Consider the following 18,110-nt stretch of genomic DNA (forward strand, 5'->3'; position numbering starts at 1 on the left):
TTTGTTCTTTCTCACAGGGATGAGAACCATCACTGGATCCCCGGTGGCGTAGGCACGGGCCCGCGCCATGCGGTCATACCAGACCTTCTGCTTCCTCTGGGCTCTGGCCAGATTCTCCCTGGCCAGGCCCATGAGTTCAGCCAGTCTCTCTCGGAAGATCAGGACATACTCCACCACTGACTCTCCATCGGGAGTGGCCTTCCCCTCCCACTCGTCTCTCATCAGGTCCAGGGGGCCCCTCACCCTCCTTCCATATAACAATTCGAAAGGCGAAAATCCTGTAGACTCCTGGGGCACCTCCGTGTACGCGAACAGCAGGTGAGGTAAGTACTTGTCCCAATCCTGCGGGTGCTGGTGCATAAAGGTTTTCAGCATCATCTTTAGCATCCCGTTGAACCTCTCCACCAGCCTGTTGGATTGGGGGTGATAAGCTGAGGCCCAGTTGTGCTGGACCCCACATTTCTCCCACAAACTCCGGAGCGGGGCCGACATGAAGTTGGACCCTTGGTCTGTCAAGACTTCCTTGGGGAACCCCACTTGGCTGAAAATGGTCAGGAGCGCATCGGCCATGGTGTCTGCTTCAATGGAAGCTAAAGGCACTGCCTTGGGGTAGCGGGTGGCAAAATCTACCACCCCCAGAATGTATTTCTTCCCCGAATGGGTCGTCTTGCTAAGAGGTCCCACTATGTCCTTGGCCACCTTCTGGAAAGGCTCCTCTGTGATGGGCAAAGGTTTCAAAGGTGCTTTCCCCTTGTCCCGAGCCTTCCCCACCCTCTGACAGGGGTCACAGGATCGGCAATACTGCCGGACCGTGGTAAAGACCCCGGGCCAGTAAAGTTCTGTAGCAACCTCTGCCGGGTGCGCCGGATTCCCTGGTGCCCTGCGAGGGGGATGTCATGGGCCAGGGACAGTAGCTTGCAGCGATACTTCTGGGGGGACCACCAGCTGCCTCCTGATCCCACAGGACTCTACTTCCCTTGTGGGAGCCCATTCGCGGTACAGGAACCCCTTCTCCCACAGGAACCTCTCCTGGCAGCCTCTCCTCACGGTCCGTCCCACACTGAGGTCGGCCAGGTCCCTGAGCTTCCGCAAGGAGGGATCTTTCCTCAACTCGGCCTGGAACTCAACGGCTGGGGAAGGGATGGGGACCGGCTCCCTCTCATTGGCCGGGTCTGAGCTGTGCCCCTCAGCGCTCCCTCCCCACCAGGGTAGGGTCCTGCGCCTCCGGTGTGGTACCCTCCCCGAGATCAGGGCGCAGTGCTTCTTGCTGGCTCTGGCTACGGGTCACAACCAGGGCGGTCTGGGGTTTGCTTGGCCAGCCCTCTAGGTCCCCCCACCCCCATCAAAACCTCGGTGGGCAAATGGTGGTGCACCCCCACATCCTTGGGGCCCTCCTTGGCCCCCCATTTCAGGTGTACCCTTGCCACGGGCACCTTAAATGGGGTCCCGCCCACCCCTGTCAGAGGCAGGTAGGTGTTGGGCACCACCCGATCTGGGGCCACCACCTCAGGCCGGGCCAGCGTCACCTCCGCACCCATATCCCAGTATCCATTGACCTTCCTCCCATCCACCTCCAGGGGAACAAGGCACTCTCTCCGGAGGGACAGCCCCGCGCCCATCCCATAAACCAAGAACCCTGAGTCCAGAGCCTCCAGCCCTCTGGCAGAGCTGGCCTGGGGTACTCTTCCCTCCCGAGCAGGTGGTAAGCTGGCAGCCCCCCTTTCCTTGGCCCTCTGCCCCTCGTCCAGCTGGGTCCCTACCCAGTTAACCCTGGGTAGGTTGAGTCTGCTCAGTTTGTCCCTGAGCCCAGGGCACTGGGTCCATACGTGGCCTCTCTGGCCACAGTGATAGCAGCTCAGGTCACGTTGGTCCCCTCGAGCGGGTAGGAGGGGCCCGACGCCAGGCGTTCCCCTTTGGAGGGGGTTCTCCCTATATCCCCGCTGGGAGGCCCCCTGGTGACTCTCTCTCTGCATCGGGGGGTGGGGCCTGTTCTTTTGGGACTCCTCCCTGCTACCCCCCGACCGACTGTTCACAAACTTGTCGGCCAGCTGCCCTGCGTGCTGGGGGTTCTCTAGCTTTTTGTCCACCAGCCACAGCCTCAGGTCGGAAGGGCACTGATCATACAGTTGCTCCAGTACGATTAGGTCCAGCAGGTCCTCTTTAGCTTGGGCCCCAGCTGTCCACTTGCGGGCATATCCCTGCATCCGGTTGACCAGTTGTAGGTAGGTGACCTCAGGCGTTTTACGCTGACTCCGGAACCTTCTCCGGTACATCTCGGGGGTCAGCCCAAACTCACGGAGCAGGGCCTGTTTGAACAGTTCATAGTCCCCTGCCTCCGGCCCTGTCATCCGGCTGTACACCTCCACGGCTTTGGGGTCTAGTAAGGGGGTGAGAAACTGGAGCCCGTCTGCAGGGTCAACCCTGTGCATCTCGCAGGCATACTCAAAGGCCGTCAGGAAGCTATCTATGTCCTCCCCCTCCTTCCGCTGGGCCAGGAAGCACTTATCAAAGCTCCTTGCAGTCTTGGGTCCCCCCGCACTCACTGCAGCCGGGGCCCCACTGCTCCTCAGCCTGGCCAGCTCCAGTTCATGCTGGCTCTGTTTCTCCTTCTCCTCCTGCTCATGCTGACACTGCTTGTCATGATCCTCCAGCTCCCTCATTTTCATCTCCCTCTCCCATTCCAGCCGCCTCCGCTCCAGGGATGGGGAGCTCCGCCGGGAGGATCCCCTGCTGGCTGCCGGGGTCAGGGTGCCCTCAGTATTCGCTGGGCTTCCCCCAACCCCTCCCCTAGGCATAGGTAGGAAAGATCTTGGGATGTCCTTGGCAGCAGTCTGACCCCTCCCAGCCCGGTCAGGCCCAAGGGTCCACGCTGCATCCACCGGGCGGCTTCCCTCAGGGACAGGGATCGGGTCATCCAAGAGATTCTTCTCCTCCAACTGGACAATCAGCTGTTCCTTGGTGGACCTCCCAATGCACAGCCCCTTCTGCCTGCCCATCTCCACCAGGTCGCTCTTAAGGCGTTTAGCGTACATCTCCCTGCTGGCCACTCGCAGGCCGGGCAGCTTTCTACCGTTTCCAGGAAAAACGCTTCGTGTGCCAGTCCTTCTTGAGATCACCACCTCTTTGCCAAGGTCGAGCTGCAGACTCCTCCGCCCCTGGGACCGCTCGCTGCAATCCCCTGGGGGACCCTGTTACTGCAAAAGTCCTTCTCTCTGGTCACACACTCCTAGGGGTTAACCACCCCCAGAAACCGTCTCTCTCTGAATCTTCAACACTCCTGGTCCCCGTCAATTCCCCTTCGTTTTACTGTTCCCCAGTCACTTACTGCAGAAAACGCCGTTCATGGGGTGCAGTAGATCCCACCTCTGCCACCAGTTGTCATGGAGTGTGGGGGAGTCCGGGCCCTGCACCCCTCTTCCTGGGATTCACTGAGACTCTCAGCCAGCCAGTAAAACGGAAGGTTTATTTGACAATAGGAACACAGTCTAAAACAGAGCTTGTGGGTACAACAAGGACCCCTCAGTCAAGTCCTTCTGGGAGGCAGGGAGCTTAGACCCCAGCCCTGGGGTTCCTTGTGTTCCAGCACCCAGCCCTAAACTGAAACCAAAAACCCACCAAGCAGGCTCTCTCCTGCAGCCTCTGTTCACATTCCTGGGCAGAGGTGTTACCTCCCCCTCCCCGCTCAGGTGACAGGCTCTCAGGTCTCCCATCCCCAGGGCACATTCCCAGGTCAACCCTCCCCCCTCCCTGCTGCGTCACAGGGGGCAGTGACTGTGGGGGGGGGAGAATGGGGGCCCCTCCCCAGGCCCCTCCCTGTGCTCAAACCTGGGAAGGGCTGGGGGGAAAACCCCTGGGGGGTCGCCTCCCCCAGCTGGGTGATGAAGGGAGGGATGGGCAGGCCTGGCCCCAGCCCACCTCACAGAACCAGACACAGCAGGGCAGGTTTGGCAAAGCGGTTTATTCACCGAGGCCCCGCGGGGGCGGCGCGGTGTAGGACACAGCAAGGCACGAGGGCAGTAGCAGCACGGAGCGGGCAGTTCACAGGCACCCCGCTCTGCGAGGAGACAGCTCTCAGCCGGGCCTGGCCCCGGGCTCCCTTCCTGCACCAGCATCACGAGTGACAGCTACTGCTCCCAGCAGAGAACCGACACTGGAGACAAGGAGGCCGCGTGGGGGGAGTCCTGTGTGCAGCTCTGCTGGTGCCCCCCATCCTGCTCGCTGACCCGTGAGCCCAGCCCTGGCTCCCCCACCTCACACTGCTGGTGCCCCTCAGCCCCTGCTCTTCCTCGCCCTGCTGGGCTCTGCCTCTGCCCCTTGCCCTGACCTGCAGCCCCCCAGTCACTGGCACAGACACGGTCCCACCACGGCAGGCCCCAGTGCTCACTAGGGCTGAATGGAGACTAAGCCCCCAGTCGGTTCAAGGGACAGCGGGAGCGTGAAAAGCTCACCCCAGGCAGTGCAGACCCACAGCGCCCGGTGCCTGCCGGAGCCCTTGGCACCAGCCCCACAGTGCGGCCTGTCAGCACAGCAATGAGGGAGGAGGCTGAGATGCTTGGAACCATGGGCATAGCTCAGGGCTGGGGCTACACAGTGCCCTCTGATCACAGCCCTGGCCTGAACCTGTGCCAAGGCACTGACAGGCAATAGTGACCAGACAGCCCCCGGGACACAGAGAGGCCAGCTGGGAGGAGACCTGGGCCTGCTCAGGCCATACGCCCTTGGGAGAGCTGAGGGGGAGGCACAGGCCATGGGGCCAGGATGCGCAGAGCAAGGGAAGAGGTGGGGGGGGCTTGCCCTGCCCTCAGCATCAGGACAAAAAGGTGCAGGGAGATACCAGCTCCCTGCCACAGCCACCATACCCCACCAGTGAATTCAGGCCTGGGTCAGCAACCTTCTGGGGAGGGGCACTATTCCCGCTGAGCTTGAGCGGCACAGACTGGGCACTACCCCCAGCCCATCATGTCTGGCTTTGAGAAAGCAGGTGCAGCAGCTCCCAGCTACATCCCCTGCTAAGCACAGGCACCACGGCCCTGGCAGATTGCCCCTCCACTGCCCCACACAGCCCAGCAGCAGGGCTGGCCACAGGGGCTGTGCCCAGCGGTCTGTATGGAGGGCCCTGCGGTACTGCTTGCCCCAAGGCAGTGAGCAAAGCCCCAGGGAAGGGGGTCTCCTGTCTCCCCCCAGTGGGGGGCAGCACTCAGAGCCCCCAGGATCTGGGAGGTGGGCACTCAGAGGAAGTTCTGCAGCCAGCAGGAGGGAGGTGGCCAGCTATGCTGGGGCCTGTGACGAGCTGTGCCAACGCCGCCCCCGCCCCCAGCTGAGCACCGCAGCTCCTGCCCCGCAGGCTCTTGGAAGCCAGGCCGGCCAGCGGCAGGAGGGGCCGTGGGTGGGCGGCGGAGTCCCGTGGCACCACGGTCACGCCGGGAGGTTGTGTGCGGACTTGGAGGCACTTTGAGCTCTCTGGATCACGGCCGGGCACTTCTCCCGCCGCAGCAGCTTGTTGTTCTCAAAGAAGCCCTCGCTGCGGGGCACCCCATGGGAGCCGTCGGGGAAGGTCAGGAGCCCTGGGGGAGGGAAGAGCAGGGAGTCATGGGGAAGGGAGCTGCACACACCAGGGAGGGGCAGGGTGGTGGGAGAGCAGGGTCTAGGAGTGGGGCAGCAGGGGGGCAATGGGGGCCATGCTGGAGAACAGGGCTGCCTGCCTGGCTCTGCCCAGACTGTTCGTCCCGCTGCTCTTGCTGGCAGGGGCTGCAGCTGCTCACGGGGGCTGCCTGGACTCACCGAAGCCGTCCACACGCCCGCTCTTGAACTCGCCCTCGAAGGTCATCGAGTCGTAGCGCGTGAAAACTCCGACTCCATTGAACTTCCCCTGCATGAACTCCCCCTCGTACCTGCACAGATAGACAGCCCCGCAGCGTCAGGCTCCCCTCCTGTGCCCCCGCAGCATCTGGCTCTCCGCCCGCCCCCACCGCCCCGCAGCATAACGGTCCCCACCTACCCCGCAGTGCCAGACTCCCTGCCTGCCCGCGCCCCGCGAGGCTCCCCGCCTGCCCCGCCGCCTGAGGCTCCCCGCCTGCCCGCGCCCCGCCAGCCCACCCGCACCATAAGATTAAGCTCGATAAGTTTATGGAGGAGATGGTATGATGGGAGAACATGATTTTGGCAATTAATTGATCTTTATATATTCATGGTAAATAGGCCCAATGGCCTGTGATGGATGTTAGGTGGGGTGGGATCTGAGTTACTACAGAGAATTCTTTCCTGGATATCTGGCTGGTGAATCTTGCCCATATGTTCAGAGTTCAGCTGATCGCCATATTTGGGCCGGGAAGGAATTTTCCTCCAGGGCAGATTGGAAGAGGCCCTGGGGTTTTTTTGCCTTCCTCTGCAGCATGGGGCACGGGTCACTTGCTGGAGGATTCTCTGCACCTTGAAGGCTTTAAACCACGATTTGAGGACTTCAATAGCTCAGACATAGGTGAGGGGTTTATCGCAGGAGTGGGTGGGTGAGATTCTGTGGCCTGCGTTGTGCAGGAGGTCGGACTAGATGATCATAATGGTCCCTTCTGACTTTAGTATCTATGAATCAGGCACCCTGGCCACACCCCGCCAGCCCCAGCCTCACAGCTGCTCAGGCATGGGACACTGGGGCGCTCTTATACCCGAGACCCGCAGGAGCTGGCAGCGCCAGTCCACAGCAGCCCTGTGGGCAGGGAGTGTGGCTGGCCCCCAACAGGGTAATGGAGGAGCAGCACCCACAGGTTCCAGAGCTGAAGGGGGAAGGCGAGTAGGCAGGAGCAGAGAGGAGAGGGTCTCCGTGGGGTGAGAGGGTACAGACGTGACTCAGCACCAGCACCCCTCAGCCATCCCCAGTCCCCACGGAAGAGAAAGGCCAGTTGCCCCAAGCTGCCCAGGGCAGACCCAGCAAGGCGCTGTACCAACCTGGAGCCATCGGAGAAGGTGAGCACGCCGCAGCCATGGAAGAGCCCATTCTCAAAGTGACCCAGGTAGGTGCTGCCATCCGCAAACGTTAGCTGGCCAACGCCGTGCCTGCGGCCTAGGCAACAAGAGCAGGCAGTGTCACCAGCGCCCGTAGCCCGGGGAAGGGGCCACAGGGCCCATCCCCCCAGAAGGGGACCAGAGGGACAGGTGCAGGGATGGGCAGGGCACTGCAGGGCAGTGCTGGGGGTCATAGAAGCCTCACTTGGGCTCCACAGGACCATACGGGAAAACCCAGGGCTAAGCTTGCTCCCAGAGCTGGCCCAGCTGGGGAGGTTTGGGTTGTTCCCAGCCAGGCTCAGCGGGGTCCATCTCTTCCTGGGGCCCGTGCTCAGTATCTATTGCCAGACAGAGCCAGGAACCCCAGCACTCATGGCTGCTCTGCCGGTGCCCAGGGACAGGCAGAAGGGAGCCCGAGAGATTCAGGGGAAGGCAGCTTGTATTCACGGCTGGGCTCTACGCAATCAGCTCCCCAGGCCAGTGGGGCAGGAGGGTTTGGACTTTGTTACAGCAGCCTCTCCTGCCCTCCCTGCCTGCCCCCCTGGGGCCAATCCACGCATGGGGCAGGCATCTGCCATTCACCAGGACACACAGGAGGGTGAAGGGAGAGAAGGAGGAGGGGACCACAAGGGCATCCCGACAGGGCACATTTATGGTCCACACTGGTAGGAAGCTGCCGGGTGCTGGGGCAGACATCCCCAAACACAGGCTGCTCCAGGGCTGCTGCCAGCTTTCCCGGTGCCATGGCAGGGCTGCCTGGGCAGGGCGCATGCAGCTCAGGAATCCCCAGGCCCGAGCCAGTGGGGGGAGAGGTCACTCGGCCTGCTCTCATCCCTTAGAGGAATGGCAATTGCCAGAGGGGCTTGGACCCTGGGGGCAGTGTCTGGCAGTGCTGCTCGGCAGCCAGAAGTGACACGTGCTGTATAGACAGACCCAGCTCTCCCCACAGCACACCCGGCTCCCCAGAGAGGGCAGCCCCAACACTGACAGGCACAGGGCTCCCTGGCAGCCAGTGGTCCCACAGGGACACACTGCTCTTCCCCAGTCTCATGGGCTAAGGCCAAGGGGGGAGGCAGGAGATCAGGCTGCCCTGTCCCAGGAGTTGGGGAGCAGACAAGGGCCTGGGGAGGGCAGGGGCAGACGCTGTCTGGGGAGAACTTGGGTTACTGATTTTTAAGGGCCTGGCACCAAGAGCCTTGTCACGTAGAGCGGGGCAGGCTCCCCTCTCCCAGCAGCCCTGCAGGGGAAGCTGGCAGGCTGGAAGCTGGCAGGGAAGGAGGGCACCATACAACCTGTGGGACCGACTGGAGCAGGTACCTCTCCCAGCCCCGCCTGCAGGGGAAGCTGGCAGGCTGTGCCCAGCACAGATGGCAGGGGCTGTTTGCAGCCCATCTGGGTGGAGTCAGGGGAGGGTAATGGAACGGGCCAGCTGGGAAACACAGCTGGGCCATGGCACTGCACCCCTGCTCACCTTCCTTCCACTCCCCGCAGTACTCCTCCCCACTGGAGTAGGTGAAGGAGCCCTTGGTCAAGGTCATGCTGCCAGGTCCTGGAGGGTGAGATGACACCTGCAAGGAAGGGGAGGTGAGAACACCCAATAGGTGCTGGGGGGGAGACGCACGTTGCTGGCTGGCTGGGAGCCTGCTGGATGTGCAGGGCCCAGGTTATGTTGTTTGCCATTGTTCTGAGGCCTCACCCTGACCCTAGTGCCCTGCTCCAGGCCAGGCTGCATGAAGCTCTCCCTCTGCCCAAAGCATGTCCCATCCCCACAGCTCCCCGCGTTCCACGCCCAATGCAAGCTCCTTGGCCTCTGCCTAGCACCGGCCAGCACTTCCCCATTCCCTTTGGATCTCTCAGATCTCCTCCCAACCCCAGTGCCTCTCTGAGGCTTGTCACTAGGACCCACCAGCCGGACTGACCTGCCAGGGGATGCCCTCTCTGCACATTGCTAGTCAGGAGATGACGGGGGCTCAACCCCCTTGGGCCAGCAGCCCTTCCAGCTGACCTGACATTGCATCTTCCATCGCCACGCTGCAGCCCCCAGATGGGCTGGCAGCTGCCTAGACCGGGGGAGGAACGAGCCCTGTAACCGTACATCCCTCCATCCCCTGAGCAGATAAGGTGCCTGTGTGGGCAGGAAGGCTAAGGAGCTCCCTGCAGGTAAAGATGGCACCTCTGGATTGGGAGCTGAGGAGGAACAGACTTCCTGCTCTGAGTTAGAGACTAAGCTCTCGCTGGATTCCGCAGAGCGAACAACTCTGCTCCAAGCTGAGCACCAAGGGATGGGGGAAGGCGTATGCCATGTCGCTCTCTGTGCACGGCTGAGCGAGCGTGGGAACCGGGTCTGCCCAGCATTTCAGGGCCAGCTCACAGCCAGCTTTACAGTTTGAATGACTCTGGAGTCAACTGTCGTACGCCAGCTGAGATATGGCCAGTCGCCTGAGCCTCAAAATACCTGGGGACCTGCCAACTGCCTGGACAGACTCCTGGATTTGGGGCCTACAGTATCTGCAGTGGGCAGGCTCTCATTTGCATAAGGGAGACCTAATCAAGCCCTTTTGGTGATCCTGTGATCTCGGGTGAGGAGGGCCCCATTCTGATTTACTGAGGGGCTTCCAAAGGGGAGAAGGCAGCCAGGCCACCCTTTGGTTGCCTGTCCTGGCTGCTCCTGTCCAGGAGTCTCTGGCCACCTGATTCCACCATGCTGGCAGAGAGGCTTGTGCTTCCCCCACCCTCCCACCTGGCCAGGGAAGGGTAGGAGTCTTTGACACCTGCCAGCAAGTAATCTCTAGGAGCCAGCAAGAACTTCTGAATCAGTGATAAAAGCACTGGGTATTACCCCATCCCAGCTTCCAGTGGCTGAACCAACCGAGAGTCATGACAACCATCCTGCGCAAGAATCAACCTTTGGGGTTTGCTCTTCTCTTCCAACTTACCAGCAGAGGGTTGCCGCTACCCCCGCATTTGTGCATGTAGGGTTTAAGCTTCAGCACATGGCTGGTAGCAAGCACACAGGTGTGCAGTGGGGCTGGGCCCCAGAGAAGTTAGAGGAGAGTGGCACCTGTTCAACAGCTCCTCAAACACCTGAGTGCCCTAGGGGAAACAACCTCCTTGCCTAGGAGATCACATGCATATCTCCTGGGTTAGGAGCTCTGTGTTTAATCCTGAGAACTCACCTGGTTTTCACCTACATTTGTCATTTGAATTGTAAATGAAATGTCCCAATAGAACACGGAACTGCCTGCAGATTTGGCTGGGGGGTGATTTTGGCCCTCCCTAAATCACTATTTGTCAGGAACAAAGCTATTGACTGGCATGGAGATTCATAATGCTGCTCCTTGGGGCTGACGGCTACGCAGGACGGCTGCCTTCCCACAGTATCACGCAGATCTCAGAGGGATCTGTTGGATTAAATAACCTGGATCGTTACTGTGACGAAGCGGGACTGTTCTTAATGGTTCCTCTGAATATTGTGGGGGTGCCTCAGTTTCCCCTAGACAGTTCTTAAGTATCTAGGTGGTGGGATAAGGGTGTATGACCATTGCAGAGCCCTAGAGGGCAGGTGTATGCAGGGGTCTGGACACAGAGAATGGCCGACACCCTGTTTCCTGGCAACTGATGGCCTGGGCCCTCCCCCCCGCAAGGTGAGAGCTAAAGGGTTGGAGAACAAAGGAATCAGGTGAACTCCTGGCCTGGGAAAGGGACAAAGCCCAGAGGAGGAGGAGGGGCTGGAGAGAGTTTCAGTTTGAGGCTGGCTGGGGACCTGGAGTGAAGGGCAGACGTGGTTGTCTGGCTCACTGCCCCCCAAAATGGACCCAGCTGAGGGGTCCTGTTCTCTGCACCTACAAGCTCTGTTTTAGACCATGTTCCTGTCGTCTAATAAACCTCTGATTTACTGGCTGGCTGACAGTCACGTCTGACTGTGAAGTTGGGGTGCAGGACCCTCTGGCTTCCCCAGGAGCCCTGCCTGTGTGGACTCGCTGTGGGAAGCGCACGGTGTTAGAAGGGGATGCTGAATGCTCCGAGGTCAGGCCCAGGAAGGTGGAAGCTGTGTGAGCTGTTTGCCCTGGGGACAGTCTGCTCACAGGAAGGCGACTGCCCCAGAGTCCTGACTGGCTTCATGGGGAGCAGTTCCAGAGCATCGCCCAGGGACTCCGTGACAGTTACATTAATTTGCTTGCTACTAACCCACGTTCTCAATGTGACTTGTCCATGCTTTTTGCTGAATTTAGTAAATAAAATAGAATCATCGAATATCAGGGTTGGAAGGGACCCCAGGAGGTCACCTAGTCTAGCCCCCTGCTCAAAGCAGGACCTGTCCCCAATACATTAACTGGAGACCTGCTTGGTTTGGTTCTTTCTTCCCCAGATGTCAGGTTCCAGACCTGCAAAGTCCCAAGGTAAATAAGAGGAAACTGTGCCCCACCTGGTGCTGGTCCATAGAACAGCCCCATAACCCTCCCATAAATGGCAGCTGTACAGGGACACTGCTGGGTTTTGAGGGAAAAACTGACTTCTGTATTAACAGATCCTGTCAATAGCAATGTAGAACCAACCACTGTGGTCTGGGGGGTGGGGGGATTTCCAGCCAGCCAAGCTACCAGCTGACCAGTTCTCCATAACACCTCTAGACTCTTCACGCCCCAATGGAGAGTCACAGCAAGCACAGAGGCAGGATGTTTGCCTGGGTGTACACCAAAGGCCAGGTGTATCAGGTGCTGAATATAAGCCTGGGGAGAGGAGAATAAACCAGCAGAGCCGGGCAAACGCCTTCTGTGAAAAGCTGGATTTGACTAGGAACTCCATGGCCACGGGGATATCAGACATCTTCTCAAGGCCCGGGATCATGCACTGGGAGACTGCAGGGAGAGGAGGGTTGGCGGGCCCTCTCAGTCCTTGCATTAGGGATTGCATTCACCAGTTCAACTCTGTGCTTCACATGGACACAGGGCTAACCCTGGCCAGATGGCCTGACATGTCCACAGCAGGGGCTAAGTCACGTTAGTTAACCCTTTGTGCTTCCCCAGTGTAGACGTGGGTTGTGGGAGGCTGAGGGAGAGCACTCCCCTGTATTTGCTAGCTTGCCAGATGGCTCAGGGAGCAGGGCCCAGCCACCTCCTGGGTGTTACTGATCCTCTCTCAATAAGGTTGAGGCTGGGCCTCACTGAGTCTGTGTATCCTAGATTGCTGCTTGGAGAATCTTGCACAGACTGCCCTGGAAGAGGAGTCCGACATCTTGCCCAACCCAGGCCTTGGTCAGAAGGGCACAGACTATGGCTCCTGTCCCTGGAGGTGCCCTGTGCTGGGACCAGAGTGGACTCCAGGAAATGCCGAAGGCCCACAGAGGAGACGGGAATCTGAGAGCTGCGCACCGGTGACCACCTCAGGGCAGAAGATCCCTGCTCCTCAGCTAGCAGTGACCAGTTTGTGTGCTCGGTTCAGGTTGCTGTTGCCTGTGGCTTTTGTTTCATCAGCGTGGAGTCAAAGCCCAACAGGGCTGCACCTCCATGAAACAGTGGAGAGTCATCTCACTCGAAGGGCAAGGATCCCTGCTCTGTCCTCCCAGACGGAGCGAGCTCTGGCTTCGGCTTGCTGCTCCCTGGAGGCACAGGGCTCCTGCTGAGTATCAAAGGCCACCTCCCGTCCCTATCTAATGAAGTGCTCCGATGTGGGGAAGGGCAGGCAGAGGACACTCTCTGGCCCTGGCAATGAAATCACGGCTGCTGATGTAGGATGTCCCACTGGCTCCCAGCACTGACACCTGTTGTGGCTCTGTCCCAGTAACTATCAAATCCCCCTGCCAGGGCTGTGCCGGCAGCACTCCTGCTTCCCAGAGGAGGGAGGGAGAAATCTTGCAGCCATGGAGCTCAGGCTGCCAGAGGGAGGAGGGGGCGAGAGGTGCCAGGATAGTTCTGGAGGGTGCTGCATGAGCAGTAGTGGTGCCCCCGACTTCCCAGTGGGCCTCTGCTCTGCCCTACAGGACCCCAGTAGGGGTGAGAGGACAAGGGGGCTAATCAGTGACCCTTGTGGTCGTGAGTTTCCAATAACCCAACGATTCATTTCTCACAAGGGCCATTGGACTGAGAGCCCAGCGTGCCAAGCTCTGGAGCCCATTGCCAATGAATCCCAGGGCTTCTCTACTCAGACTTCGACCAACCAGTAAGACTGAGAACCAGGCCTCCCAAGGCCTCAGTGCAGTACCAGGGAGGGGACGGGAGAGAGCTTCCAGCACCAGAGTCCCGTCTTCCTACCCCAGCTCTCTCCCCGCAGCGCAATTAGAAATGCAGATTCAAAAGGAGCCAAGTGGAGAACCATGTCCTCTTGGGGATTCTTTGGGTCAGGCCCTTGGACAGTAACCATGCCCACATGGAGATCACTGAGAGAGGAGAAGAGATTTGCTGGGGTCATGCTGGACTCCAGCAAATGGAGAGAGGGTCGAACATGGCTTTTCCAGCTCAGAGGTCAGTGAGTCTGTAAGTCCCAGCTGCACTTTGCCCTGGAGAGAGATGACTTTACTCTGCTCATTTCAGTGAGGACAGGGAGTGGTGGGAAGAGGACTCTGCCAGGTTGTCACGGAGTCTCCAGGCGATGCTCTGAAACTGCTCCCTATGAAGCCAGTCAGGACTCTGGGGAAGTCTCCTCTCTGGGAGCAGCCTGTCTGCAGGACACACAGCTCACCCGGCTTCCACCTTCCTGGGTCTGACCTCGGAGCATTCAGCATCCTGTGCCCCTCCGTGCGCTTCCCACAGCGAGTCCACACAGGCGGGGTCCTGGGGAAGCCAGAGGGTCCTGCCTCCCAACTTCGCAGTCAGACGTGACTCTCAGCCAGCCAGTAAAACAGAGGTTTATTAGACGACAGGAACATGGTCTAACACAGAGCTTGTAGGTGCAGAGAACAGGACCCGTCAGCTAGGTCCATTTTGGGGGGCAGTGAGCCAGACAATCACGTCTGCCCTTCACTCCATGTCCCCAGCCAGCCTCAAACTGAAACTCTCTCCAGCCCCTCCTCCTCTGGGCTTTGTTCCTTTCCGGGGCCAGGAGGTCACCGGATTCCTTTGTTCTCCAACCCTTTAGTATCTCACCTTGCAGGGGGGAACTGCTCAGGCCATCAGTTGCCAGGAAACAGGGTGTCGGCCATTCTCTGTGTCCAGACTCCTGCACACACCTGCCCTCTAGGGCTCTGCAGTGATCATACACCCTTACCCCACCACCTAGATACTTAAGAACTGCCTAGGGGAAACTGAGGCACCCCCACACTATTCAGAGGAAATATTAAGAACAGTCACACAGGTAGCCAGGAGAGGTGTCACAAATCCATATTCAGCCCAAGGAGCATGCTGCTACCGTGAGAACCACTTAGAAGGCTTTAGCCCTCCCCCCGGTTTCTCTGTTCCCCAGATGTTGTTGTAGTGTCCAAAACCTAGGAAGGGAAACTGACGGCTCTATTCAGAGGGCAGCATCAGTGGTGAAAAATCAGAACCTGTTTCCCCTGGTTCCCTCAGCTTGGGCAGGCGCCGCAGTTTGACTCACAGGCACATTGGGATTTGAATGTCTTACCCCCACTTTAGTCTCTACTCCATCTCATTTTCCCCTTTACTTACTCACCAAACCACAATTCCAAACCCCATGATACCATACGTGCCGCTAGCCTTCTAGTTCAATTTGCAAAACCAAAAGCCAACACCCAAACAGGCTGTGAGTTTAATCAGTATTTCCATTCAAATCGAGGCTCAGCCACTCATTTGGAAAAAGCTGTTCCTGAGAGAACCATGATTAGCTTGTAATGGCACCAAGAGAAGCCAGAGATGCACCCGCAGCACAGCACTAGCCTGGTGTGCAGCTCCCTTGAGCCATGCTTCCCCGCACACATGCTGCCCCTCTTAGGGACCAGCTCGACAGTTCAAGCTGCAGGCCTTACAATGCAAGCTAAGAGAAAGGGCTTTTTAAAGGGGGAATGTATCAGCATCATGCTCTGGGCCAGGGGTGGGCTGCTCCCTCCGAGAGAGAGGATGCTCACTCGCTTACCTCCATGGAAGCTGAGAGCCAGGGAGCTCCCCAGCCAGCAGGATGTATTGTTGGGAAGGACCAAAGCTAGACTGCAGGGGCTTCTTGTCTAGAAGATAGATGGTCCTTAGTCAGTGCCAAGCTGGTAATTGGACTGAGTGCTCTCTGCTGAGGTCATTAACAGCCAGTGCTCTTCTCAGGCTCACAGGCCCCCCATCAGCCTGGAGGAGAGGCCTGGGAGGGGTTGGGATGGGACACAGAGAAGCACTAGTTTGGATGGCTTCATGGGGAGATACACAGAATCCAGACACCACACTGGAATTCATGATCCAAAGCTGGAGGAGAGAGAAATGGAGCTGCTTGGGGACCATGGATTGTCCTGCCTCCCACAAAAAGAGGCGTGTATCTCTAGTAACAATTCCACCAAGCTGTGAGTGCATCTGGCATGTAATCTACACTGTGTGTGCATGCTAGTCATTGTCTAATGCAATGGTTCTCAACCAGAAGTCCAGGGCCCACCGCAGGGCCACAAGCAGGTTTCAGGTGGTCCACCAAGCAGGGCCGGCATTAGACTTGCTGGGACTCAGAGCAGAAAGCCAAAACCCCACCGCCTAGGGCTCAAGCCAAAGCCTGAGCAACTTAGCTTCACAGGTTTGTGGTGGGGCCCCGGACAACTGCCCGGCTTGCTGCCCCCTGACGCTGGCCTTGGTTTGTATATGCAGAAACCCAGTCGTGGCACGGATGGGCCGTGGGATTCTTATAGCCGTTGAGGGGGCCTCGGAAAGAAAAAGCTTGAGAGCCCCTGGCCTAATGGGTGCAACAGCGCTTCTAGCAGCAATCTGCCCCCTCCCCACTACAACCGGCCTCAGAGACACTCCAAGCTCCACCCCCACCCCAGCCGGGCAGCAGTAGATATCCCTGTGAACTGACCCAGAGGCGCCCCTTGCTAGGACAGCCCAGGGCGGAATGACCTCACCTGCCATCCAAGGAGGCTGAATTCATGCACCCCCCTGAGCTTCCAGAAAAGTGTCACTCAGGTGACCCACACAAATGACCCCCTGCACCCCCCACTCCTGCACCCCAACCCCTCCCCCACTTGCACCCCCAACCCCACACTCCTGCACCCTTCTTCCCCACCCAACCCCCTGCACATCACACCACACTCCTGTACCCCACTCCCTGCACCCCTACTCCTGTACCCCCACTCCCTGAACCCCCACGTCACACTCCTGTACCCCACTCCCCCTACTCCGCCTCCACCCCACCCCCTGCACCCCTCCCGCACCCCCACATCACACTCCTGTACCCCCCACCCCACTCCTGTACCCACCGTCACACTCCTGTACCCTACTCTGCCTCCACCCCACCCCCTGCACCCCTCCCGCACCCCCACGTCACACTCCTGTACCCCCCTCCCCCCACCCCACTCCTGTACCCCCCGTCACACTCCTGTACCCTACTCTGCCTCCACCCCACCCCCTGCACCCCTCCCGCACCCCCACATCACACTCCTGTACCCCCCTCCCCCCACTCCTGTACCCCCCGTCACACTCCTGTACCCTACTCTGCCTCCACCCCACCCCCTGCACCCCTCCCGCACCCCCACGTCACACTCCTGTACCCCTCTCCCCCCACCCCACTCCTGTACCCCCCGTCACACTCCTGTACCCTACTCCACCTCACCACCTGCACCCCCACTCCTGTACCCCCCGTCACACTCCTGTACCCTACTCCACCTCACCACCTGCACCCCCACTCCTGTACCCCCACGTCACACTCCTGTACCCTACTCCACCTCACCACCTGCACCCCCCACTCCTGTACCCCCACTCCCTGAACCCCCACGTCACACTCCTGTACCCCCACTCCCTGAACCCCCACGTCACACTCCTGTACCCCTCTCCCCCCACCCCACTCCTGTACCCCCGTCACACTCCTGTACCCCACTCCCCCTACTCCGCCTCCACCCCACCCCCTGCACCCCTCCCGCACCCCCACATCACACTCCTGTACCCCCTCCCCCCACCCCGGCCCGGCAGCACAGGGGGGCCCCTCACCTGGACTCCGCGTTTCACCACCGGCGCCGCTCCCCACTGGGGGCCCCGGTCCCCATCGACGGCCGTCAGCGCCGCTGGCAGCCCGGCTTCCCGCCCACCCGGCCTCTTGGGCAGCAACACTAGACTCCATCTCCACGTGTCATTGGCTGTTACCATGACAACCCGTAGCAACACGGCTTCTCATTGGCCAGAAGCGCCGGCGCTGTCATCAGTCGCCATCTTTATGAGGGGCAAAGATTCTACCCGAGAATCGTCATCGCTGTGAGCGGCAGAGACTCCCCCGCCCCGATCTCGCCATGTTTGTGCGGGGCGCGCCGCCGAACGCCTAGGGCGGCCATGTTTGTGCGGGGCGAGGGAATCTCTGCCTTGGCAAACTGCCTTTCCTCCCCCGGGCACGCGGGCGGCCCCGGCCTCCGCTGGCTCCCGGCTCCCCAGCCACCGCCCCTGTAGGGCTGCCGCCTTTCTCATTGCACAAAACCAACGTCCCTTCCCTGCGCTCACCCCCTTTCACTGGGCTGGGGCAGGGGGTTGGGGGGCAGGGTGGGGCTCAGGGCTGGGGCAGGGGGTTGGGGGGCAGGGCGCAGGCTCTGGGAGGGAGTTTGGATATGGGCTCAGGCCTGGGGCAGGGAGTTGGGGTGTGGGAGGGTTTCAGGATACAGGGTCCTGGGGGCGCGTACTGCGGTTCCCAGAAAGCGGCCATCAGGTCCCTTCGGCCCTAGGTGCATGGGTGGCCAGGGAGCCTCCAAGTGCTGTCCTTGCACCCACAGGTGCCACCCCCACTGGGCTGACTGGAGCTGCCAGGGTCCCTTTTCGACCGAGCATTCCAGTGGAAAACCGGATGCTTGGCAACCCTAGCCCTGTTCCCTGGGCCCAGCCTTCTGCCCGGTCCCCAGCTATGGCCCTGTCCCTCCAGAGCCTGGTCCCCAGCCACGGCCCCGTCCCCTTGGTCCAGCTTCCTGCCCGGTCCCCAGCCACAGCCCCATCACCCCAGAGTGCCAGGCCCCACATAGCTTTTCAGACCAGATGCACAGGTTAGCATCCTTGGAAGGG

The 18,110-nt window shown here is 60.0% G+C and overlaps 1 protein-coding gene across 1 annotated transcript; it reads right to left on the bottom strand.

Annotated features, from left to right (window-relative positions):
* Nucleotides 1-3,943: 3,943 nt before the first annotated feature.
* Nucleotides 3,944-17,190, bottom strand: MORN4 (MORN repeat containing 4; the record flags this gene model as incomplete). Its single annotated transcript, XM_084635307.1, is given in 6 exon segments — nt 3,944-5,564; nt 5,782-5,891; nt 6,943-7,057; nt 8,471-8,567; nt 17,061-17,163; nt 17,165-17,190. Coding segments are annotated over 6 exon segments (600 nt in total). The 3' UTR covers nt 3,944-5,415.
* Nucleotides 17,191-18,110: the final 920 nt, after the last annotated feature.

Source organism: Lepidochelys olivacea (assembly GCF_965140295.1).
Source record: "Lepidochelys olivacea isolate rLepOli2 genome assembly, chromosome: 7".
In the NCBI taxonomy this organism is placed as follows: domain Eukaryota; kingdom Metazoa; phylum Chordata; order Testudines; family Cheloniidae; genus Lepidochelys; species Lepidochelys olivacea.